General features: G+C 42.9%; 1 protein-coding gene across 4 annotated transcripts in view; it reads right to left on the bottom strand.

The window, feature by feature from the left end:
* The window catches only part of ARHGAP42 (Rho GTPase activating protein 42), a 304,390-nt gene extending 283,697 nt beyond the window's left edge, over positions 1-20,693 (bottom strand). The window contains exon 1 of one of the 4 annotated variants that reach the window (XM_051820336.2): positions 20,395-20,693. In XM_051820336.2, coding sequence (XP_051676296.1) covers positions 20,395-20,548 — 154 coding nt within the window. In that variant the 5' untranslated portion in view covers positions 20,549-20,693. Of the gene's footprint in view, positions 1-19,090; positions 19,622-20,394 lie in introns of those variants that run through there. The other 3 variants (XM_017343749.3, XM_002708607.5, XM_070077266.1) reach the window with 3 other exon arrangements.
* Positions 20,694-27,279: the final 6,586 nt, after the last annotated feature.

Below are 27,279 nucleotides of genomic sequence, written 5' to 3'. Positions count from 1 at the left end.
TTGCACAACTCTGTGCATATATGAAAAAAATATTGAATTTTTAAAAGGGTAAATTTTATGGGAACAAATTATGCCTCAATAAAACTTTAAAAAAAATGAATAGGGCATGGCAATTTAGCCTACCAGTTAAGATACCCATGCATCCATGTGGGAGTGCCCCTGGTTGATTATTGGATTTGGCTCTTGACCATATGTAGACCCTGGGAGGCAGTGGTGACGGTTCAAATAATTAGGTTCCTGCCACTCACTAGGACAATCTGAACTTCATTCCCAGCTCCTGGCTCCATCTCTGGTACAAACCTAGCCATCGTGGGCATTTAGAGAGTAAATCAGTAGATGGAAGTGCTCACTTATGCACTCACCTCGACCCCCGCTCTGTCGCTCCCCCTCTTCGTGGAGGAACGACACTAAACCCTGCCTAGGCTTCATATCCGAGTCACGGCACCATTATGTCGCTCCCCCTCTTCGTGGAGGAATGACACAGGACCCTGCGCTGTTCTTTTGTCTGCTCGGCCCTCCCCGGGTTTGCTGCTGGTTCTTCCCGGGTTGGCTACCGACCCTTCCACCTCTGTGGAAGGGCGGTTCCTCCTGCCACTTTCCCCACTTCCGCAGGGGAGTGGCACACCGCCGGCCGGCTCTCTCGGGGGCTGCTCAGGTGTCCTTCAGATAGATGTTCCTGGTGCATGCCGTCTCTCTCCTCCTTTATAGTCCTCTTCCACCAATCCCAACTCTGTTACCCACACGCCGAGTACGCTGCTCTCCTCCAATCAGGAGCATGTCCTGCTGCTTATTGGTTGAACTGGAGGCAGCTGCATAGAAGCTGTTTACTCCTCTCCCAGCGCCATATTGTGGGAGAGCAGATGCATAGAATAAGTCTTAATTTCAGTAACAGTCTAGTCCTTGTTGCTCCCCACACCCCTCCATGAAATAAATAAGCCAGAATTTTAAAAGAAGGCATTCACACACAATTAAAATCAACCTGTTGAAATGGCACCTTGAAAAGGAGACACACAATGCTTTTTTTTTTTTTAATGGAACTTCTTTATTTATTTTTTTTAAAGATTTATTTATGTACTTGAAAGAGTTACACAGAGAGAGAAGGCAGGAGAGAGAGAGAGAGAGAGAGAGAGAGAGAGAGGTCTTCCATCCCCTGGTTCACTCCTCAATTGGCTGCAATGGCCGGAGCTGTGCTGAACCAAAGTCAGGAGCAAGGAGTTTCTTCCTGGTCTCTTGCGCGTGCAGGAGCCCAAGGACTTGAGCCATCTTCTACTGCTTTCCCAGGCCACAGTAGAGAGCTGGATTGGAAGTGGAGCAGCCAGGTCTCGAACCGGTGTCCATATGGGATGCCGGCACTGCAGGCAGAGGCTTTACCTGCTACACCACAGCACCGGCCCCTACATAATACTTTTTTACAAATAGGAAACAATATAAATCATTTGGACAATTTCACTGTCTTTACAATATTCCTTAAAGCTGAGTTATTATATATAAAATTGACATTGTTGAAGACAAAATTCATTGTTTAACATAATACCAATTGCTTGAATAAAACTTCTTCAATCTCATTCTGATAAGTGTATATAGTATTCTAGAAGCTTTTACACAATGATATTTATCTTCACATAAAGCTTCAGAATTGGTTCTAGTATTACGTGGTTAGCTTTTACACAATGAAAATTATCTTCAGAATCGGTTCCAGTATTACATGGTTAACAACAAACTGCAGACATTGCTATCTCCAAACACTGGATTGACACAACTTTCTGTAGGTCTAGCCATTTAATAAACACTTCCTCAACGTGTCTCATGTGTACAGCTCCACAGTCCCAAAGATGTGGTGCCTATGCTTATGGATCTAATCGTCTCAAGAATCTGTCAAATAATCAAATCATCAAAGTAAGTCATTACGTAAACCATACTTCTTACAAAATCATAAAATCTCAGATGTGGAAAGGTCCTTAAAAAGTCAGCTAAGCCCTTCTGCAGATACACTGGTGTATTCCCACTGCCAGCCACATTCATGATATCAAGCACTGACACATGGTTTACAGCTCTTATATCTACATCAAATGCAATGCATGTGTCCAGGTAATGTGAAGACTGTGCTTAGAAAAGCCTTCTCATGTGGCTGGTGTTGTGGCACAGTGAGTTACAGCTCCACTTGTGATGCCAGTCTCCTGTATCAGAGTGCTGGTTCAAGTTCCCAGCTGTTCTGCTTCTGATCTACCATCCTGCTAATGTGCCTGGGAAGGCGGCAGATGATGGTCCACGTACTGGGGTCCCTGACACACACATGGGAGACCCACGTAGAGTTCCTGACTTCTGGCTTCACTGAGGCTTGTCCAGGCTGATGCAGCCATATGGGGAGTGAACCAACAGATGGAAGGTCGATCTCTGTCAGTCTTTCAAATAATAAATAAATAAATCTTTAAAAAAAAAAAAAAGAAAGAAAAGCTATTTGATCTTGTTTTCAATTTTAAAATGGGGTGGTGGTGGCTGTTTATAACTGGTCAAGAGATGAGAAAATAACCGAGTATCATCCATTGTTGCCAGATACTTTACCTGCATTACCTCCTTGAATCCTGAAAATATGCATATTACAAGGAAACTCACAAAAGAAGTCAGGTGACATGTTCCCAGTCTCACAGCTTGTTAAGTGGCAAACCTGGGACCAAAAAGTGTTTCTCTGCCTCCAAAGCCTAGGCTCTATTTTACCAGGCTGACTCCTGATAATGATAAGTCTTCACTGAACTTGGTAACATTAAAACATTCTAATGATTAAAGATGAAATGTTATTCGCACTGTGCATGTACGACTGAAAATGCTACTTAGCTAAAGAGCAACCCCTCCCTGCTTCTTTTAATAAGATATAAAATTCAGATTATTTGGATAAGTTGGAATTAGCTGGAGTTAACCTGTGTCCTGACAGTATTGCAAAGCATAATCTCAAATAAGAAACCAGCTGAGGTCACAACCTAAAGATGCAAATGTGGAGAGCATCTTGGGACTGTCAACTAGGTTCTGCATCCTTGTTTCATCTTCTCTTATCAACGGTGTCACAAAACATCACACTGAGCTGGCCTTGAATAGCCACGGAATTCTAATTCTAATTCTAATTCTAATTCTAATTCTAATTCTAATTTCTGTTATGAGAAATCAAGACAAGACTAGGAAGAAAGGGATGTGCACCCAACCTGGATGCCCTCATTGTCACTCACTGATTTTCCTTGCTCAGGATTATTCAGGATCATATTCACTTCCTTCAACCCCTGAGGCTGGTCTTTTCCAGCGCTCACTTCTCAAGCTTTCCTAAAAGTCCAGACTTCCTGTTAATTGTTCCTCACTTCCTCAGGCCTGAGCTACCTTTAAGCTCATAGACCCACTAAGAAATACCTTTCTTGGGGCTGGCGCCGTGGTGCATCAGGTTAAAGCCACAGCCTGCAGCGCTGGCATCTCATATGGGCGCCGGTTTAAGTCCTAGCTGCTCCTCTTTTGATCCCAGCTCTTTGCCTGGGAAAGCAGTAGAAGATGGCCCAACTTCTTGGGCCCCTGTACTCGCATGAGAGACCTGGAAGAAGCTCCTGGCTCCTGGCTTTTGGATCAGCTCAGCTCTGACCATTGCAGTCATTTGGGGAGTGAACCAGCAGAATGAAGACCTCTCTCTCTCTCTCTGGCTCTACCTTTCTCTGTAACTCTTTCAAATAAATAAAATAAATCTTAAAAGAAAAAAAAATACCTGTTTTATTTCCAACTTTTTATTTATTTTCATGTTATTGGAAAGACAGAGACAGAAAAGGAGGGAGGGAAACACAGAAAGAGAACACCCAGCCACTAATTCACTCCCCAAATGCCTCAACAGACAGGGCTAGGCCAGGCCAAAGCCAGAAGACTGGCACTCAATCTGGGTCTCCCACACGGGTGGCAGGATTGTAAGTACTTGAGGCATCACCTGCTGCTTCCTAGGGTGCACATTAGCAGAAGCTTGAATGAGAAACTGAGCCAGGAAACAAGGTACTCAGATTTGGGATGCAAGTGTCCAAAACAATGTCTTAATTGCTGTGCCAAACACATGTCCCTCTTTCTTTTTAAAAACAATCTGGTTTTTTTTTTTTAGAAGTACCATCCAAATGTCCTCTGCTGGCTATTCTGACTAAAGTCAATTGCACCACCTTCCCTGGGTTATCTAACAAAAAGGCTCAATTCAATTTTCTCCCTAAGTCAACTGAATCTTCCTCTTCAACTCTTAATTGAATTTCCTGCTCCCAGGCCCTCCAGCAATGTCCTACCAATCTCATCATTTTCTTTTCTCAACAATAACCACTAGGATGATCTCAATTTCAACATAATTACATTTACAAAACATCTGTGTAGCAGAGGCAACACCTAGGAAAGCACTTTTCTGAGCCACTCTCTATCTTCAAAATGCAGAAACCAATGCAGAAAAACGTGCTCTCAACTACAGAATTCAGCCTGTTACATTTTATGCAATTGCCCAACTATCAATTTTGTTCCACTGCAGTACAAGTTGTGATTGTCATTTTAAAGACAATTGATTTGAGGCAACAGAACTGATGCATCAGCAGATCTATCCATAAAGTTTCAAAATCTATTCAACTTTTCACTAATCCCTAAATGCAAACCTAATACTTCCATGGTTCCAAAATCAAGCCAGGTATGTGTTTCTTTTTTATAGAAAAAAAAAAAGGTAAATCAAAGCCATGCCATTTCTTATAATCACCTCTTACTAAATAAAGTTAATTTGAGTGACAAACAAGCCCATGCTTTAGTATTCAATTAAAACATTTCCATTTCAATAATTTCTCATTTCTAAAGAACACAATTATAATACTGAAAAGCGGCTCTTAAAATCCTGAGAAACCATGAACAATTAGGATTATAATGATCCTGACTAAAGCAAATAAAGATGTTATACTTTTATATTATGCTATTATACATTCTTTCCATTTGCTTACACAAAAATCCTATAAGGCATATAGGATAAATGTTATTGTCATTTTTGATGAAAATAGGCTTGCACCCATGATGCCACCAGTTAGTGAAATGCCAAGACTGGAACCAAGTTCCAACTCATGGTGCTGTCTGCCAGCACTGACTACCCAGCCCAAAAAATCAGCATACAAAGGCCAATGTGGTTGCATATAAAACCTGCTGACAGCAATATTTAAAAATATATGTGTCGTCACCATTCTCCAGGCTCATTTACTCCTCAGATATTCAAAATCCTCTTCTTAGTAAAATGTAAATTAGCCGAAGTTCAAACAGTTACTGAGTATCCACAAAGAGGTAAGAGCTGATTAGAATACAAATATGCTTGGCACCTGGAAGTTTATATTCCAAAGACTAAGCAAAATAAAATAGAGACATGCAGGCAGAACACCATGTGGCAACAGAGGCAGAGATCTGAGTGATGCATCTACAAGCCAAGGAATGCCTTGGATGACAACCACCACCAGACAAGAGGCGAGTAAGAACCCTTCCTAGAATACCTCAGAGTGAGTCTAGCCTTGCTGACACCTTTCTTTCAGTCTCCTTGACTCAAGAATTGTGAAAGAGGGACTGATGTTGTGGCTTAGCAGGTTAAACTACAGCTTGCAACACTGGCATCCTATCAGAGTGCTGGCTGGAGTCCCAGCTGCTCTGCTTTCAATCCAGCTCCCTGCTAATGTGCCTGGGAAAGCAGCACAATATGGCCCAAGTGCCTGGGTCCCTGCAACCCAGGCAGGAGACCTGGATGGAGTTCTAAGCTCCTGGGTTCAGCCTGGCCCAGGCCCAGTCACTGCAGCCATTTGGGGAGTAAACTGCAAATAGAATCTCTCTCTCTCTGTCTGCCATTCTGCCTTTCAAATAAACAAAATAAATCTTTACCAAAAAAAAAAATGTGAAAGAATAAAATTTTTGTTGTTTTAAGCAAGAAAAAAATAATTGCACATATTATATTATATATAATTATACAGCTATATCAAATTTTCTGCACCCAATTTCTGAAACAGTTATAAAGCTATTCTGATATTTTTTGACCCTCAAGTGTCACATGTATATATGCTAGAGTACTTCAAAAAGTTCTTAGAAAATGGAGTTGAAAGATTAAGTTTATGGTGAGGCAAAATAATCTTTTAATTCTATTTTCCACAGACTTCTAGAAGTGCACTCATATATAAAAATTCACATGTATGTGTATGAGAAACAATGCAGGCAGAGAAAATGAAATTGAAGATATTTTAAGTATAGACTTGTAGAGCTAATGAAATGGTAGGTTCTGGTAAGGTGAAAAGGAGAGTTAGAAGGCTCCAGTGCTTTCTGAAAAGATAAACATTTAGTTGGTGATCTATCTGAACAAAATAGAAAACAAAAAGGACAGCTAGAAAGGAAGGATCATTTCTTGAGGCTGGTGCTGTAGCGTAGCAGGCTAAGCCTCCGTCTGTGGTGCCAGCATCCCATATAGGCACCAGTTAGTGTCCCGGCTGCTCCTCTTCTGATCCAGCTCTCTGCTATGGCCTAGGAAAGCAGCAGAAGACAGCCCAAGTGCTTGTGCCCCAGCACCTGTATGGGAGACCAGAGGAAGCTCCTGGCTCCAGGCTCCAGATTAGCCTAGTTCCGGCCATTGTGGCCAGTTGGGGATTGAATCAGCAGATGTAAGACCTTTCTCTCTCTCTCTCCTTCTGTCTATAACTCTACCTCTCAAATGAAAAAATAAAATTAAAAAAAAAAAAAAAAAAAAAACAACTTTTTCATGACAGGTTGAATTGTTTCTCACAGGTTGTGTCTAAGGCTGCCTGAAGCACATCCAGGTGTTAAATCTCTAGACAGGTGAAAAGTTGGCACAGAGATCAGGAAAGCGAGGTGAAGGTTGGGAACAGATGTTAGCACATCAGGAAAGCAAACAGTAAAAGGACTGAGAGGAAAGCCTTGTGTACCACCAACATTTAAGAGGAGAGAAGACATGAAAGAGAAAAAGGAAGAGACACTCAGCAACATCACATAGTGAGAAAGTTACCGTGGCAGGGCTGTAACAAGAGCAAGTAACTTGAGAAAGGGCTACCCACAGGGAAGATGGTTAACGAGTACAGGGTGCATCTGTGTAAGAGAGATAACTTTTAATGTTCTACATTCACACAACACAGTAGGATAAGTAAGGGTGACAACAATTAACTACGTATTTCAAAATAGCTAGTGCAGAGGGTTTTTGAATACTGCCAACACAAAGAAATGACAAGCGTTAGGTGACAGGTATGCCAATTACCCTGATCTGATCACTACACATTGTATATAAGTATTGAAATGTCCTACTGTACCCAATAAATATGTACAATTACTATGTGTCAATTAAAAATAAAAATATAGGGGCTGGCACTGTGGCACAGCATGTTAAAGCCCTAGCCTACAGCACTGGCATCCAATATGGGCACCGGTTTGAGTCCCAGCTGTTCCACTTTCTATTCAGCTCCCTGCTAATGCATCCGGGAAAGCAGCAGAGAATGGCCTAAGTCCTTGGGCCCCTGCAGCCATGTGGGAGACCCAGAAGAAGCTCCTGGCTCCTGGCTTCAGATCAGCTCTGCTCTGCTCTGGCCATAGCAGCCATTTAGGCAGTGAACCAGCAGATGGAAGACCTCTCTCTCTCCCTCTCTCCCTCTCTCCCTGTCTGTCTCTACCTGTCTTTGTAACTTTTTCAAATAAGTAAAACAAGTGTTTCAAAAGATAAAAAGTATATGTAAAGGCAACAACAAAATAAAGAAAATAAAGGAAAAAATTGGATTTCTCTTAAAAATCCCTCACTCTTATTCATATGCTGACATCATTTCCTTAGAAGATTTGTCTATTTATAATTTGAAAGGCAGAGCAACAGAGACACAGAGAGAGGCAGAGATAGAAAGAGAGATCTTCCAGCCTCTGGTTCAATTCCCAAATGGCTACAATGGCCAGGGCTGAGCCAGACCAAAGCCAGGAGCCAAAACTCCATGTAGGCCTCCCACATAGGTGGCAGGGTCCCAAGTGCTTGCACCATCTTCTACTGCCTCCCTGGTGCATTAAGAGGGAATGGATCAGAAATGGAAAAGCCAGAGCTCCAACCAGCACTCCAACGTGGGATGCAAGCACCCCAATGGCAGCTTATCAAGCTAAAAAACGATGCCCACCCCAGTTTTTTTTTTTATTTATATAAAGGTAACATATTCCATGTATGCACTTTTAGGAGCATAACAATACTACCTACTCTACCCTCCCTGCTCCTTCATTAATTTTAAATTTTTATAATGACATACTTTCAATTTACTATATAATCATAAGCTTAACACTCTGCTAAAGAGTTCAACAAGTAGTAGGTAAAAAAAATTGTTCCTCAAGAGTACAGACAAGAGCTATAAGCAATAATCAAATCTTAAAATGTTAACTTTGCTCATATCCTTTTTTTTAAACTTTGTATATTAGTTACCACAAATCAGGGAAAATATATGATAGTTGTCTTTTGGGGACTGGTTTATTTCGCTAAGCATGATGGTCTTCAATTGCATCCATTTTGTTGTGAAAGACAGGATTTCATTTTTTTATGACTGAGTAGAATGCCATAGTGTGTATATAGCACAATCTCATTATCCAGTACTCAGTTGATGGACATCTGGGTTGATTCCATATCTTAGCTATTGTGTGTTGAGCTGCTATGAACACTGGGGTACAAATAATTCTTTCTTATGCTGATTTCATTTCCTTTGGATAAAATCCCAGGGCTGGAATGGCTGGGTCATATGGTAGATCTACTTTCAGATTTCTGAGGCATCCCTATACTGCCTACTATAATGGCTATAATAGTTGACATTCCTACCAACTGTGTATTAGGGTATCTTTTTTCCCCAATCCTCATCAGCATTAGTTATTTTATGATTTCTGTATGAGAGTCATTCTAACTAGGGTGAGGTGAACCCTCATTGTGGTTTTGATTTGCATTTCACTGATAGTTAGTGATACCCACCCTGTTGACATCATTTTTTCATGGTAGGCAGCTTTCTCAAAACTTTCCCACACAATATGACCTTTAAAAAGTCACCTATGTTTTCTCTGAGGTTGACAAATTGTTAATGAGAGCCACTTCTTTCAAATTTCCCACAACTTGTAAAACAACTCTAAAGGCTAGTGTGACATACTCCTTTAATTCTCCAGTGTCGTTTAGTAATTTTTTCCATAGAAGGCACAAAAATCTGATGGACGTTCCAAAGCCATCAAATTTAAAGTGTTTTTACAACTAATTTTACTTTGTTTGCCCTTGTTATCCCTTCTACCACCAGCATCTTCCCTCCCTTTGGATGTGGATGGGTGACATCTCTTTTACTCAAACATTTTAAGGAGAAAGTTAATTACATAAATGAAAAGAGGGGACACTGCTATGGCACATAGGGTAAAGCCACCACCTGCAACACTGGCATCTCATATGCGCACCAGTGTGAGTCCCAGCTGCTCTACTTCCTATCAAGCTCCCTCTTAATGGCCCGGAAAAACAGCAGAAGATAGCCCAAGTGCTTGGGCCCTGCACCCAAAGGAGAATTGGAGGAAGCTACTGGCTGCTGGCTTTGGCCTTGCACAGCCCCAGCCGATGTGGCCATTTGAGGAGTGAACCAGCGGATGGGATATCTCTCTATTTCTCCCTCGTTCTGTAGCTCTGCCTTTCAAATAAATTAATAAATTTGTTAAAAATAAATGAAAACTCACACCATGGCAAAATAAAATCAATTTTGTACAGCTACTGTTTGGAAAGAGATGATGCACCATACACTACACAAAAGGTTCACCTCTATTACTGTCTTATCACACCAATCCACACAAATACATGCCAGTTTCCTAAATTAAATCATCACTTTCCCAAGGTATTAAAGAGAAAATTGAAGCTGGGTCATTCATTTGAATAATTTCCAAGGAATATTACCTAGCATGTCGTTCATAAACTAGCAGGCAGTATGGATGTGTTCATTTGCATGAGAAAATATCACAGAAAATCCATGACTGAAGAGTATGTCTGATTTCCAAAGAAAGGGATGTCATTCTGTGTCTCCTCACTTCCCAGAGAAAAGCTGAGCTTCAGGAAGAGTTCTATTAATGTAGCAAGGTTACATGAAAAGGAGTGTTTCTTCTAATTGTTTTCGTAACACCTGATATCAAGAACCATTCTAGGAGCCGGCACTGTGCTTTAGCGGGTAAAGCTGCCACCTGAAGAGCTGGCACACCATATGGGCACTGGTTCGAGTCCTGGCTACTCCACTTCCAATCCAGCTCTTTGCTATGGCCTGGGAAAGCAGTAGAAGATGGCCCAAGTTCTTGGGCTCCTGCATCCATATGGGAGACCCAGAAGAAGCTCCTGGCTCCTGGTTTCGTATTTGCCCAGCTCCAGTCACTGCAACCATCTGGGGAGTGAACCAGAGGACAGAAGATCTCTCTGCCTCCTCCTCTCCCTCTCTGTAACTCTGCCTTTCAAAATAATAATTCAAAAAAACAAACAAACAAACAAACCATTCCAAACCATCCTTTACAAAATTCAACACTCTTTTTTTTTTTTTTTTTTTTTGACAGAGAGAGTTAGACAGTGAGTGAATGAGACAGAAAGAAGTGTCTTCCTTCCATTGGTTCACCCCTCAAATGACCACTACAGCCAGAGCTACACCAATCCAAAGCCAGGAGCCAGGTGCTTCTTCCTGGTCTCCCACACGAGTGCAGGGCCCAAGTACTTGGGCCATCCTCCACTGCCTTCCCAGGCCACAACAGAGAACTGGACTAAAAGAGGAGCAACCGGGACTAGAACCCGGTGCCCATATGGGATGCCGGCGCCGCAGAGAGAGCCATGATGCCGGCCCCCACACTCTTCTTTATACCAGCCAAATTAGAGTATCCAACGCTTAAAAAAAAGAGCCATAACTGATCTTTTTTAAAATGTCATTAGAAATAAAGACTTTCATTATGGACTAAAAATTAGAAGTGAAAAATCTCTACTCATTAATCTAAAAAATCTACAAAGTGTTAATTATATACCATGTTCTTTGTAAAAATCAGTTTGAAAAACTAATCTCAAACAAAAGATTCAAGATCATAAAAAACTAGAGTTTTTTTAATGTATTCACACTTCTGCCAAAAGAAAAACAGTGAAAAAACTGGCCAGTTATTAGCTACAACATATTGCCTTACTTTTCTACATAGTTTACACTTTTTTTCTACTATAACTTTATTCAGCATTATAACTAGATTCTTTTAAAGCTTTTTTAAAATTATTTGTGTTTATCTGAAAGACAAGAGATCTTCCATCCACTGATTCACTCCCCAAATGTCCACAACAGAAGCGGGTAGGCCAGGCTAAACCCTATCTGGGTCTCCCAAATGGGTGGCAGGAACTCAAGTACTTGAGCCATCACCCGGTACTTTCCGAGGAATGCATTAACCAGAATCTGGAACGAGGAGTGGAAACAGGACTCAACCCAAGGCACTCTGATATGGGATGTGGGTGCCCCAAGTGGCCTCTTAATCGCTGAGCTGATTGCCTGCCCCTATAATTAGATTCATAATAATCAAATTCAAATTCTGTAGATACAAAGAATGGAGTATTCTAATTAGCCCAATATTTGTTATCTATAATCCTAGAGAGAAGGATCAACATTATCAGAAATATCCAGGCTAAAGTTGAAATTTAACTAGCCAAAGAGGAAACTGTTAAGGTAATTATATTTTTATTGACTTTCCTATTATCATCCTGAACAAATACAATGTAAATCGACATACTTACACAAAAACCAGCCATTACAACTCAGAATCTGGCGAGGACAAAATACATAACATGGGTTCCTAGACTTAGATATCCAGGTGCTCAGCAACTGGTTTCAATCTTGAGGATAAAAGTCAGCAAAAAGCAGCCCTTGGCTGAAGAGGCCCAATGAAGTAAGGATACACTATAAGGAGTATTAGGTGCTGGGCAGAGCTTCAGCAGGTCAGAGGAAAAGCCAAGATGGATGGAGCTGCAAGTAGAAACCAGCGGGTGGCAGGTGAGGCTGAGGAGAGGCTGGCATCTGCCTGGAAAGCTAAAGTGAATGGAAATTAACATTCAGACAGCAGGGAAAGCTGGGGCCAGAAGAAGATGGCAATTATGGATCTGGAAGAAACAATATTCATGAAGGAGATTCAAGCTAATATGCCTCTTTCTCATCTATCCATAATAAACAATCGCTGTTGTATGTTTACTCAAAGCAGCTTGACACTCTATTATTTCTATTGATAAACCTAGACAAAAAATTTTCCACTCTCTATAATCCATTATTTTTAATAAGATTATACACCAAACCAATAATAAATGTAAACTTCATTATTTTATCTTACATAATCCTAAGCAACTTCGTTAACAAAATGAACACTGTACTCTAAAAAATGTTCATGGTTAAAAGAAATGTTTGTTAAAGCAGCTTTTCAGTGCCTTTTTAAAGTTTCGTGGCTGCCTGAGTATTGCACACTGTCCAAGGTACCATGTTGATGACTGGAATAGGAGGCAGCGGATAGGGTAGTTAATGCCAAGTTAGCCTCCTCCATTGGAAAGGAATCATTTTCAGTTCCCTCTGCAAGCCATTCCCTGATGTTCTAACTGACAGCCTCTCAGTTACTACCTGATTTAAGAGGAGGTCCAGAGGAAACAAAGACACAGTTAAAGGACACCTATTAAACTCATGTACAGCATGAGAAGAGAGGTGGATGGAAATAATGAGCCAGCCCAATTTAACCCACTCTGATGAGCGCCAAGGCTCCCATTTAAATTAACATAAGTATAACTGCTTTTACTCGTAAGGTGTCATGGAAACAGAACCTTAAACCACCACATTCCTAATCTACCAGTTCCTCAAAGTAATTACAGTTCACTGGAAAGATGTAGTTACTTCTGCTCATTTAACTCAAATTCTAATAACTTTAAAAACCAAATGAGGAGCTGAAGTCATTACACGTATGCACCTTTGATTAGGCTGCCCAACTAAACAAGCAAAACCACCACAGTGGAATAAAGGGCAGTGAGGTGGCTCTCGCAAAATAAACAAGAATCTGCACGCTGTTCCATTTACTGTAACATAGGAGCTGGCACTGTAGAAGGGGGTAAAGCCTCCGGCTGCAGAGCCAGCATCCCATATGGGCACCGGCTCAATTCCCGGCTATTCCACTTTTGATCCAGCTCTCTGCTATAGCCTGGGAAAGCAGTGGAAGATGGCCCACGTGCTTGGGCCCCTGTACCCACGTGGGAGACTGAGAAGAAGCCCCTGGCTCCTGGCTTTGCATTGGCCCAACTCTAGCCACTGTGGCCATTTGGGGAGTGAACCAGCAGATGGAAGACCTCTCTGTATCTCCCTCTCCGTCTGTAACTCTACCTCTCAAATTAAAAATAAATAAATAAAAATAAACTGAATATAACCCATGTACAAATTTAAATACCAGAAATTGCCTAAAACAATATTTCTCACTACAGGTTGAATGATGACCTAGTAAACAGAGCAGTAAAGTACGGAAATTCTCTAAAATTTCTTGTACCTGTATTTTTTTTCCCTTTTTATTTGATACCTTCCATGTGTCACCAAAAATTCTGGTAGCAAAGTGTGTCCTAAACACATACAGTCCACACACACACACACACACACACACACACTAGAAACTAGCTTAAAGTTTAAAAAAAAAAAAAAAAGGGACAAGCAAAATAAGGCTAAACTGAGTTTGTGAAAGACCAAATGGAACGTGAGGGTATTTTGCCTTTTTTTTTTTTTTTTTTTTTTTTGACAGGCAGAGTGGATAGTGAGAGAGAGAGAGAGAGAGAAAGGTCTTCCTTTTGCCATTGGTTCACCCTCCAATGGCCACCATGGCCGGCGCGCTGCGGCCGGCGCACTGCGCTGATCCGATGGCAGGAGCCAGGTGCTTTTCCTGGTCTCCCATGGGGTGCAGGGCCCAAGGACTTGGGCCATCCTCCACTGCACTCCCTGGCCACATCAGAGAGCTGGCCTGGAAGAGGGGCAACCGGGACAGAATCTGGCGCCCCAACCAGGACTAGAACCCAGTGTGCTGGCACCGCAAGGCAGAAGATTAGCCTAGTGAGCCGCGGCGCCGGCCAATTTTGCCTTTTCTAAAACACGTTATCACAGCAATCACGTTATCACAGTGCTTTATAAGAGTATGCTTCAAACTGAGGTCTGTGGACACTGAGGGGAGACATATTCTTTTTTTTTTTTTTTTTTTTTTTGACAGGCAGAGTGGACAGTGAGAGAGAGAGACAGAGAGAAAGGTCTTCCTTTGCCGTTGGTTCACCCTCCAATGGTGCTTCCCTCTTGCTGATGTCTTCATTATATGCAGATTCTACATTATCAACTCAAGAGTAGCCAGCTACTGGAACAGGTACTTTCCTTCATTTCTGTCATGGATTTCAGGTGCTAAGAACACCTGCTTGCAGAACAAAAGCACTGTGACTAACACATAAAGAAAGCTTGTGATAAAGGGAGAACTACCATGAGGGCAAGAAGATTTTCAAGAATTGCAGTTCACTTGCAATTCAAGTACAATTGTAGTTGTAGGGAAAACTAGTGAGCAAATGAATCAACAACACACAAGAAATTATCACCAGTCTCCGTGAGAAGAAAATTAGTTTCATCAAAACAACAACACCCATTAAACTGATTATTATATGTAGTCCACAAGTTTGGTATTAGGAGCCAGCACTGTGGCATAGTGGGTACAGTTGCTACCTGTGATGCCAGTATCCCATATGGGCAGTGGTTCATGTCCTGGCCATTCTACTTCTGATCCAGCTCCTGGCTAATGGTCTGGGAAAAGCAGGGGAAGATGTGTTAAGTGTTTGGGCCCCTGCACCCATGTGGGAGATCCAGAAGAAGCTTCTGGTTCCTGGCTTCAGTCTGGCTCAGCCCTGGCCATTGTGGCCATCTGGGGAGTGAACCAGTGGTCCATAGCTCTTTCAAATAAATAAATACATCTTTTTTTTAAAAAAAGTTTTGTATTGGTTTTACAATATTGTTTACATTTAAATTATGAACTGATTTGCTTTTAAGATTGTCAAAATGTATGAGAGATGTGGATGAAGTTCCAGGCTCCTGGCTTTGGCCTGGCCCAGCCCCAGGCCATTGTAGCCATATGGGGGAATGAGCCAGGAAATGGAAGATCTCCCTCTCTGTCTCTCCCTCTTTCTCTGTAACTCTGCCTTTCAAATAAACAAATAAGTCTCTAAAAGAAAAAAAAAAACTGTGAAAACATAATAAGCATAAGATTATAGTTTCATGCTTGCATATACCTAACATAATAAGTAATTAAATCAATATTAGAGCCCATTAGTTTTTTTTCTTTGTTTAAGAGCATCCCAAACATACAAGTTTAGAAAAAATATTCTGAAACCAGACCAAACAGTTGGTTAATTCCAGCTTGAGGCAATGAGAGGAATACCATGATAAGGAAGGCAGGATGGCAAGATGTTGCAGCGCAGGATGGAAGAATGTTAGCAACACTCTCTCCCTACTCAGCCAATTCAATTCAAGGAAGATAACTTTTGTTTTATTTTTTAATTGACAAATAAAAACTGTATATTTATGATATGCAATGTACTGTTTTGATATGTATACATTGTGGAATGGCTAGGTCAAGCTAATACTTGTCGCTCCCCCTCTTCGTGGAGGAACGACACTGAACCCTGCGCTGTTCTTTCTGTCTGCTCGGCCCTCCCCGGGTTTGCTGCTGGTTCTTCCCGGGTTGGCTACTATCCCTTCCACCTCCGTGGAAGGGCAGTTCCCCCTGGCCGCATTCCCCACTTCCGCAGGGGAGCGGCACACCGCCGGCCGGCTTTCTCGGGGGCAGCACAGGTGTTCCTCTTAGATGTTCCTCTTAGATGTTCCTGGTGCATGCCGTCTCTGTCCTCCTTTATAGTCCTCCTCTGCCAATCCCAACTCGGCTGCCCACACGCCGAGTACGCTGCTCTCCAATCAGGAGCAAGTCCTACAGTTTATTGGTTGAACTGGAGGCAGCTGTGCAGAAGCTGTTTTCTTCTCTCCCAGCGCCATATTGTGGGAGAGCAGATGCATAGAATAAGTCTTAATTCCAGTAACTCAGTCCAGTCCGGGCTGCTCCCCACAAATACTCATACATGTATTTCCTCATCTACTTTCTTATGATTAAAACACTTAACATCTACTCAGCAATTTTTTTGTCTGTATTCTTGCAAGGACAATGCATATTCTACTTGAATACAATTGTATGGGTTCAGAAACAAAGAAAAAGTAAAGGGGGTACTATCAGAAAAAAAATTTGAAATGTTTCCTAAAAAGAAAAAAAAATCAGCAAACATAACAAGATTTCACCAGTTCAAATTTTTAAGATTATGATCTGTTAAAGAAATAAAGTTGGAGAAGGGAGTTGGCGTTTTGGCACAAGGAGTGAAGCCGCCACTTGTGTGCCCCACATCCCATATAGGAATGCCAGCACAAGTGTCAGCTGCTCCACTTACTACACAGCTTCTTGCTACTGCTCCTGGAAGACAGGAAAAGATGCCCCAAGTACTTGGGCCCCTGCCACCCATATGGAAGACCTGGATGCAGTCCCTAACTCTTGACTTCAGCTCAGCCCAGCCCTGGCTGTTGTTGCCATTTGGGGAGTGGAGCAGCAGATGAACATCTCTCTCTCTCTCTCTCTCTCTCTGACCTTTTCTTCCTGTCATTCTGTTTTTCAAATTAATATTTAAAAGGGTAAAGAATTGTTTTTACAGAATCTCATTTTTTAAAAATGATTTATTAATTTCTTGAAAGGCAGAGTTACACAGAGAGAGAGAGAAGAGGGAGAGAGAGCAAGATCTTCCATGTGCTGGTTCACTCCCCAATGGCCACAACACCCGGGGCTGGCCAAAGCCAGGAGCTTGGAGCTTCTTCCATGTCTCCTACCTGGGTGGCAGAAGTCTAAGCACTTGGTCCATCTTCCTCTGTTTTTCCAGGTGAATTAACAGGAAACTGGATAAATGGAGCAGCTGAGTCTCAAACCAGCACCCTTATGGGCTATACTGCTTTCTTCATTTCAAAGAAAAGTTAAGACTCAGTGAGGTTAACTTACGTAAGCTACAAATCACTTGACACCAGAATTCAGATCTCAAGTCTAAATCGATACACTTAATTATCATCCTTTTTCTCAACGTGCTTGTGAATATAAAATGTTATGATGCATTTTTAAAATGCACTAAGAATATTACATATATTATTTTTAACTGAAATAAGTTAGTCCATTTATAAGGACATTTACTAGTCTACTAGAGAAACTACATCTTCAATCACAGACCAAGACGCATGTGTGACTCACTACACAATCATGCACATACTGACAGAGGGCAGGCCAAAACCATCACCAGGGAAGCTAATAACAATGAGAAAAGTAATATAAAATGCTTATAAATACATGGATGATTATCAGCTAAATAAGATTATGTTAAGAAACAATTAGTTATTAATGAAAATAACAGCAAAGTGCTAAAAATACACACATACACACCTGAAATGGATAATGGATATAGCCACTGAAATAGCTGGTACAGGGCCAGGGTTGTGGTGTAGCAAGTTAGGCAGCCACCTGCAATGCCAGCATCTAATGCCCGCAACCCAAATGGGTGCCAGTTCAAGTCCCAGCTGCTCCATTTCCAATCCAGCTACCTGCTAATGTGCCTGGAAAAACAGCAGAGGATAGCCCACGTGCTCAGGCTCCTGCACCCACATGGGAGACCCGGATGTAGCTCCTGACTCCTGTCTTCAGCCAGGCCCAGCCCTTGCTGTTGCAGACAGTTGAGGAGTGAGCCAGTGGATGGAAGATCTCTCTCTTTCTCTCCCTCTCTCTGTAACTCTTTCAAAGAAAGAAAAAGAAAAGAAATAGTTGCTATAAATTCAGGGTAGGTAAAAGCCTCCTCAGACAGGAAGAAGAAAAAGGATGGACAGACAGGACGTAGGGGTCTGGGATAGAACGAAGCAGACTTCAAGTCCTTTAAACACACTCTTCCTATCCCAGCAGCTGCAGAGAACAGGCACATAACAGCTGCTGGCTAGACTCAGAGCATCCTCCCAGGGGACAGAAGCTGGCTTGGTGGGAAAACAGCAGTGCTGTCTAATGTGACTGCCAGGGTTCCTTTGCTCTAAAATCTCTCCCATTTGACAGCTGAGGTTGGGAACTGTTTTCAAAGGAATTAAACAACTTCCTTTCACAATAAAAGAAGTAATAACCAAATGTTAGCTAAAGTAGTACCCTCTCACCACAAACATAAAAATCCTTGACGGACAGCCGATTATACATTTAAGCACATAAGGCCAAGTCTAATGAAGCAGGGGCTGAACCTGCCCGGAGATTACATTCACGATTTCTTCATCTACAAATGGAAAGGCAAATCTGTAAAGATGGGAATCGCCCGATTTTTACAAGGGGAGATTTAAGAATCCTAAGAAAATACATCCTATCACTAGCCCAATACTGTACATGTCAAAGCATTTACCACAAGTATGTAAGTATTTTCAATTTCTGAGACACTGAATTTGATCACCCTCAGTGTGAGGAGAAAACCCCAGCTACAGCTGGCTTAGCAGTCACCACTCCAGGACAGGGAGGGTCCTTTGGAAGAGGCATCCTGGGAAAGTTACCAGGCCTTGTCGTTTAGTCACTCAACTCCCTATGTGACAAACTCTCAGAAACTGAAGGTGAAGACATGGAGGATAAAAGATGGAGGGAAGAAAATCCAGGCAGGAGGTGTGTGGCAAGGGAGGCTCAAGAATCCCTGAAGATGCCAAAAGGTGTGTCCTGAAATCCCAACCGGAATCTGCCAAACGTGGAACATTAGCTCAAACTTGGAAATACACAGAGCGGAAAGAGCTGAAGATCCACCATATTTTTCATAATCAGAGTAAACGCTACTATCAATTGAGGCCTCACATTCAGAAATTAAGTGAATACTGACAAAAAAAAAAAAGCAAGTATTTCTCCAACCCAGAGTAAGTAACACAAGTGGTAAATGTTTTAGCACTTGGGATGGCTAAAATATAAGACAATTTCAAAGCACACTCACTTCAAGACATCCTGCTAAGCTGGATCCTTACTATTTGTAAGAAAGCTTCACAGTCCAGCACAGATGCTACTGTGGTCTTGGTTTCAGGTCCTCACACATCCCCTTCGTGTTGTCACTGGCCTTCCACTTGGCATATACAATGACGCTACTCCTATGCATGTCCCGAGGACTGCAAGATCACCCACAGATTTCTCTACCTTGTGAGAATACTTCCTGCAACCAGTCATCAGAGGCTGGCGATCCAGGGCACCTGTCTCGGCAGGGAAAGCATTCAGGAGCTTCTCTTCAGAAGAAAACAGCACCCTGGGAAAGGTGACAAGCCAAGCCTCATGACTGAATTGACTCCACATAAGAAACGCCAAGGCTCATGTACGCTTAGTAATTGAAAGTGAAAAGCCAGAGGAATGAAAGACAATCCAGGCAGGAGGTGTGTGGCTGAAGAGGCAGAAGAACCGCATAAGATGCCAGGAGGCATGTCCTGAAATCTGCAAAATTTGGGAGGTGACTTCTCATTTGTGTAGACACAGAGTGGAGAGAACTGAGGATCAACCACATTTTCCACAATCGTAGTAAACACTACCCCAGGGTATTCACACGCTACAGATCACCGGAAGTTCTCTCCAGCCTTTAACCCCTGACCTCTGATCCCGGTCCTCTGGACCAACGCCGCACGCAATGCAAACCAGAAATCAAGATGCACAGAACCTTGCAAAGAGTTAAAACCGGCTAGTGCTTTGCTGTCTTCCACCAGTCTTGCTCAATAGCAAAACTGCAGATGTGTGTTAAAGGAAAAAAAAGCCAACTCAAAGACCGTGCCCGATGCGTCGTCACTGATGAACGTAAGAAATTAACAATTTTCTTTGAATATCACTAAATAAGTTCAATTTTATTCTTAAAACAAACTTTTCGACACCGCCCACGCCCCACCTCCCCACCTCTTTAAGGCATTTTTTTAAGGAGTTCAAATTAGGAACAAAATATTAAAAAAAAAAAAAAGACTAAAAGTCCCCCCACATCTTTGCAGGGGCGTTACTCAAAAAGATGACCTTGAATGACTTTCCTCTGGCTATACAGGGTGGCCGGCGGAGAACTTTCCCTTCTCTGTAGTCCTGGGAGTAAATAAGTAAAGAACACCTAAGAACAAACTTTGCCGGCCACCAGCAGGGGAGCTCTTCAGCTTTGTCCCCAAACCCATTCAAACAAAAGAAGCTCCGTCTCCGCCGTCCCAGCCCTAGGACTCGCACCCCGCGGGGACCCTCTGGACCCCGACGCCCTCTCCACTCTGCCCCGCCAGCCCCACTTACTCCTCAGCGCCCCAATGAGCAGAGAGCCGTCCTTAATGAGCTCTTTGATGAACTTGTTGGTTCGCTCCAGCTCAATCTCGTGACACTGCAGGCGCTCCCTGAAATCCGGGCTGTCCAAGTAGGAATCGCTGAACTCCAGAGTGGGCAGCCCCATGGCACAGGCACTGCCGGAGGCGGCCGGGGGCACGTCCCCGGGCGGCGGTCAGGGCGGGAGAAGCTGCGAGCGCGGCGGGCGCTGCGGGCACGCGGGATCGCCGGGGACGCTGGGGGACCGCGCAGAGGAAACGGGCCCCGCGCGCCGCGCCGCCTGCGCGGGGCTCAGTCTTCCTCCCCCGAGGCGAGGCGAGCGCAGGCGCGGGCGGCGGGCCGAGGTGCGGGTCCCCTCAGGTCGTTGTCATCTGGGCGCATCGTCGCAGCGAGCCCCGGGGCGGCCAGGCTCCGGGCGGCGCCGGAGCAGGAAAGTTTCTCTCCCGGCGCGCCGACACTTCCGGCAGCTCCGCTCCGCCGTTCGCCTGACAGTCGTAGGCGCTGTGAGCCTGAAGCGCCCAGCGGCAACTCCGGCCGCGTCGGGGAAACCCGCCCCCTCGGCGGACGCAGGCTCAAACGGCGTGCACTCGGGTCGGGCTCGCGGACCCTCCTCTCGGCCGCCGCCGCCGCGGCGCTCCCACCCCGCCCCCTCGCCCCGGGACCCTCGGGCCCCCGCCCCGCCGCGCGCGCGGCGCTCCCAGGCTGCCTGCGCCCGCGCGGTCCACCCCGACCCACCTGGGCCGCCGGGCTCCAGCTGGCCCTGGCGACCGAGCGTCCTCCGCTCCCCAAAAGGCTCTCCAGCTACCCTCAGAGCTTCCCTGCCGTCCCTCCCGCCACCCACTCCCTAGAATCGTCTGGCAGAGGAACTAAGGGTAGCTTTCCCTGAAGGTCGCGTATTCGTTAGCTTGCACGGGAGGGAACGACTTTCTAGCGTGGGTTTAGCTTTTACTTCACGCGTCGCCGGTAAACGCACAGAAACTCCAGGTTGAAAAGTTCTCCTCTTTCGCACCCTTCTCTCTTTAGTGGGTCCAGCCTTAGGAGTCTTGAGTTTTTTGCTTTTTGTTGTCTTCCCTCCCCCCATTTTGCGAGAAGGTGGGAAATTTTAAGTGAACCTCACTCTGGAAGAAAGCACTTGGATTTTGGTGCTCCTAATTCTAGAAGAATACCTATTGGCGCCGCAGTAGATCGTACTGGCCCCTGGATAGAATTGACCTACAAGCATGGAGATCTTCAAATTGTTGAAATGGGCAGGAGTTTCAACTGAATGGTTAATTCCCGCGGAGAGACAGTTACCCGTTCTTTGGTAGACATTCACCTCGTAAATTTTCTGTTCTTTTGAAATCTTGACAGCAAAAGAAACTGCTGGTTTACGTCTCATCCTGCCCTCACTTGCAGGATTTCTGAGAACGCAGTTATTTTTCTTAAGGATCTGCTTTTAATTTCTGTATTTTCACTGCTTTGTCCATTTGAACCATCTGTTAAAAAAAAAGTACATATCATAGGAAAAATTCCCTTAAATTGCTTTACATTTTTCCCAATTAAGTTCAAGAACTGTCAAGACTTCAGTTTCTAATTGCTTAAGTATACATCAACATTAAGAAAACCATGTAAACCTTGTGCTAAGAAGACCTGATCATGCAAATGATATATGTAAATGTATATATGTAAATGACTTGGTTTAATCTATTGGGTCAGGGAAATCAAATCTAGCAAACCTTCCGCCCATGTTGACATCATTAGTCCTCAACACGTTGGCAAAATGGCCAATTACCAACAGAGTCATCTTAACTCCAAGTGTTGAACTTGTGTCTGTCAACTAAATTAATATTCCTCCTGTGGGTGGTGGGTGGGAGGCAGTAAGGCTGTTTGTCAGTTCATGGAATTAAATAAACAGCAGTGGGCTGCTTTTCACCTAATGTGATTTTACCACCATTCATCACACAGCCTGAAAGACAAGAAACTAGTCAGGCCAAATAAATGGTTTCCTTTCAACTTTTGCCACGTTGCTCTTCCAAATAACTAAATGTGTTGCCAGTCACTGACATAGGAAACAAAACATAGCAATCTTTTCTTGTTTTTCATTAAATCAAAGTCCGATGATTAACTCTTCAAAAATGCATCAACAGTCTTTGATAAGTAGCACATAATATGTTGGGTGTCAGTTTTCAGTGTTCTTTAAAAGTCTTACGTGCCAGGGCAGATACATTCTAGATTCTAAGATATGGGCTTTCATTTACTCATTCATGTTTGTAGTTGCCTGTTTTATGCCTACTGTCTACATTATTAGGATCTGGCCAGAGAAGTGATTTACAGAGAAAGATAAAGCAAAGCATTATTCCTGACCTCAAGCAGCTCTCAGAAAATACTGAGAATGTGTACCTGTGTAACATGAAGCAGAACATGCTGTTTCAGAGCCTGACACAGGTAATGTACCAACAATGCATTGATGCCATTATTAGCATGTTTCCACCTAGGCCCATCATTGTATTAACACAGAATCGGGACTTTTTCCCTCCTTCTCGTCTTCTATTAGTCCCCAAAGCTTTGTATGTTACAATGGACTTTTTTTTCTTGTAGCTGCTTTCAGGGTTACTCATGACTTACTCTGTGATTCATACTTTAATTATACCTGCTAGTCAGGCTTTCTCTTATGCCACATTAACCCACTTACTTGAGGAACCCCAGAAATGGCCTTGCTTTGAGGTGGGTTTACTGTCAGTTTTGAACTGTTGTTTTCATGTGCTATTTTCTCCACTAAGATAATTGAATCGGAATCTTTCCAAGAGAATCGGCTTTCCAAATAAAAGATTGTCCATACCTGTAAGCTTGTTTTCATATGAGATTTTTAAAGGATTGCAATGTGGTGTTTCCAAAAATTTCCACTTCACAGTATGTGGCACTGTCAGCTGCGTGGTGAGCTCCGCAAATATTGGCTGAAGCACTCTTTGGCATGGTTACTGGCACAGAGAAATGTTTCTGTTTTCCTGTTCTAAAGTGGGACATGTGGGGCTTTGTTGATTTTTAAGAGCAAATAGGTAGTAGGAAATAGTAAGCTAATATGTGATGTTTTTAAATGTGTCTAAAACTGGGGCCGGCACCGTGGCTCACTTGGCTAATCCTCCTCCTGCAGTGCCGGCATCCCATATGGGCACCAGGTTCTAGTCCCAGCTGCCCCTCTTCCAGTCCAGCTCTCTGCTGTGGCTTGGGATGGCAGTGGAGGATGGCCCAGGTGATTGGGCCCCTGCACCTGCGTGGGAGACCAGGAAGAAGCTCCTGGCTCCTGGCTCTGAATCAGCGTAGCTCTGGCTGTAGTGGCCATTTGAGGGGTGAACCAACGGAAGAAAGACCTTCCTCTCTGTCTCTCTCTCTCACTATCTATGACTCTACCTGTCAAATAAGTAAAAAATAAATAAATATGCCTAAAACATTTTTTTCTTGGCCTAGATCATGTCTGGCACTTAAACATGGCACTTAATATATACTCAATAAGTGTTACTGCTGAGTTATTAATATTTTTCAGTTAGGAATACTTAGGCCTCCCAGACTGAAGTATCCTGTCACCAAGTTCAGGCCTGGCAAGAGATGACTAAACAGAAACCAAATGTACCTAAAAAGAATGCAAGTAAGTCTTCAGTCCTTCCTGGTGTGAGAACGCAATGACATTGTCACTGCTTGGGTTCTCACTTGTACATTACCATTTTTCAAATCGTGTTCCTTGACAGCAAGTTTTACATCATTATATTTCAACCTTATGTCATGTCTAGAAGAATGATATTGAAACTGAATTCTATACTCACTAAACAGTGACTCTCATCTGCTCCCTCCTTCAGTCCCTGAAAACCACCATTCTACTTTGTGTCTATGGATTTGACATTTTAGGCACCTCATACAAATGGAATTTTACATGTCTTTTTGTGTCTGTGTTATAGCATTTAGATGATACATTCATTAGGAAGAGAAATAAAATAATAAGATGTATCTTTAAGACCATTTGAATCTACATAAAATTTTAAGTCAATAGTTTCTAAGGTATTTTCTACCAGTAGGAAAAGGAAATTCAGATTAATGCCTTAAGCAGCAAGGTTATTTATTCTGCCTTATTAAAAGTTGTTAATATTATTTTTTTGCCCCACACAATGGTCCTAATGTCACTGTTTATTATAAGATTGGTTGGGGTACAACATTACCTGGTCTCATAGGTAAGTGTGATTGTCACTACTGACAATAGCCCAGATGACTTAGTTGTCTAATCTTTTATGGCTCAGAAACGCTCTCCTAACGGGTGTATATTTGGCCCAGAAGTTAAGACAATGCTTGGGATGCCATGCTTGGTATGCAGTGCTCCTGGGTTCAAGTCCTACCTCCGCTTCCAATTTCAGCTTCCTGCTAATGTACACTCTTGAGGCAGAGGTTATGGGTCCAGTACTTCTGTCCCTGCCACCCAAATGGGCGATCGAGGTTCCTGGCTTCTACCTGGCCCAGCCCCAGCTGCTGTAGACATTTGGGGAGTGAAACAGCATAGGGAAGACTCCTCTGTCTCAGTTTCTCTGCCTTTCAAATAAAATGAAAATAAGTTTAAAAGAGAAAAGAAATGCTCTCCCAAATTTCAGAATGCCTCTCAAATGGGTGCAGCTCTCCATGATTCCTTTCTATGGTTGTCATGAAACACAGACAAATGCCAAATGTAACTTGGATTAAAAAGGAAAATTGAAACCGGAGTCTTCCACACTTAAGAGTAGAGATCGTAGAACACATTGTATGATTTTATGATTCCAAGTGCTCATTATCTAAAAAATTGTCTTAAGAGAAATGGTTAGAAGACCAAAATCTGAATGGTTGTACAATGAGAAGAAGGAGCTTGGACAAGGAGTATGGACATGAGAATGGGAAAGAGATAGTTGCCAGATTAAATTAACAAAGGAAACTCATGATTTTGTGGAGATGGTTGGAATCCAGCACAACATTGAGATGTGAGCCTAGATAATTCAGGAATATTATCTTTTTTAGAAGCATAGTTGGATATAGTTTTCCATGTTGAATTTGAGGTAGAGTATGTGTAACTAAGAGATGCATCCAGGGAGAGAGGCGCAGCAAAAAACTCAGGGCTGTGGGATTAGATTAATAGTGGGCCGGTGCTGTGGCTCACTTGGCTAATCCTCCACCTGCGGCGCCAGCATCCCGGGTTCTAGTCCCAGTTGGGGCGCTGGATTCTGTCCCGGTTGCTCCTCTTCCAGTCCAGCTCTCTGCTGTGGCCCGGGAAGACAGTGAAGGATGGCCCAAGTGCTTCATCCCTGCACCGGCGTGGGAGACCAGGAGGAAGCACCTCACTCCTGGCTTCGGATCGGTGCCGGGTACCAGCCACGGCGGCCATTTGGGGGGTGAACCAACGGAAAAAGGAAGACCTTTCTCTCTGTCTCTCTCTCTCACTGCTCACTGTCTAACTCTGCCTGTCAAAAGAAAAATAGTGGGAGCCATGGTAGCAGTAACCAAGACCACTGACAGAAGGAACAGGAGTAACTGTGGAGGGTGAGATGTGTTCTATATGACAGTATGACTGCAGTCCCTTCCAAATCTAATATTTTATTATAGTGACATATTTGTTAAGAATAGGATGAAGGAAATGAACAGAAATCTAAGCATGAAACCCTCTTCAACTAACTAGAGGATAGACAGGGAAACAGAGAGGAAGAGAAGAAAAACCAACTGATTTAATTTAGGAAAGACTTGTAAGGCATCTGTTTTGGTTTCCATTTAGTGTTGCCCCCTTGTGGCAAACAATGATGTTTGGTAACTGAGAAAACCATAAAGAAGAGAGCAAAAGGAGACTCCCCCCCCCCCCCCAAAAGGAGCAGCTCTGTGTGCTGGGTTTGATACTCAGAGTTCTTACATTGTTTGCAAGCCTGTGAAATAGATATTGTTTACATATTAGCCCCATTTTTAACATGTGGAGAAGTTATAACTCAAAGTGGTTAACTTGCCTAAGTTTACATAACAGAAGATTCAAGAATTGGGATTTCAATCCACATTCATCTCACCAAAAAGGCTATGCTAATAATAAACAAATGCAATAAAAATATTGATGGGTATCTATTATATGACTGAGCTGGAAATACAAGGGTAATCAAAAACTCAATCCTACTGTAATTAAATTTTCATTCTAATGAGTTGTAATAGAGACATTAATCAAATGATCATGCAAAGGTCATTTATTAACTTTAACTGTGTTATTTAGGGTGCTTTACCTTTTAGGCTTACAGCTTCTCCAAGTATAAAATTAGGGATGATGGTGATAATGATAATGATAATCATTTATTAAGCACTTACAGTATGCCAGACATTAATCCCGAACTAATAGTGAAAAAACATTTTATTTGCTTTTTCACTTGAGTCTTTTTAAACTTGAGACAAACATTTTCCTTGCCTGTATAACTTTCAAATTTAGGACAGGAATATCCTCCACATCAATAATGAGAATCAATCATGGCTACAATGCCTTTGACACTTGAGTCATATATACATGCAGACTTAGAACTGTGTTTGGAGAGTACATGCTCTAACACCCTTATGTTCCCTGAAATCCTGATGGGCTTGGCCTCTGCTGGATTCTGTAGCAGCCACCAAGCACACAGGAAGGACACAAGTATTCACTGAGCAGCTAGCTACACTCTCCATGATCCCCTAAGCCTGCCAGTTCTCACACTAACTGGGCAGCTGAGTATTTTATAATGAAGATGAGGACACTAAGGCACCAAAAAGCAAAGCAAACAAAGAAAACCACATAATAAACAAAAACACCCCGACAGACAAAGTTGTCTCTTATTCCAAAACCACACCAAGATGACTATCTCTAGTAGGACA

This window comes from Oryctolagus cuniculus, chromosome 1, assembly GCF_964237555.1.
Source record: "Oryctolagus cuniculus chromosome 1, mOryCun1.1, whole genome shotgun sequence".
Taxonomy (NCBI): domain Eukaryota; kingdom Metazoa; phylum Chordata; class Mammalia; order Lagomorpha; family Leporidae; genus Oryctolagus; species Oryctolagus cuniculus.
The sequence above is the reverse complement of the archived record's forward strand: the minus strand, read 5'-3'. Positions and strand labels throughout refer to the sequence as shown.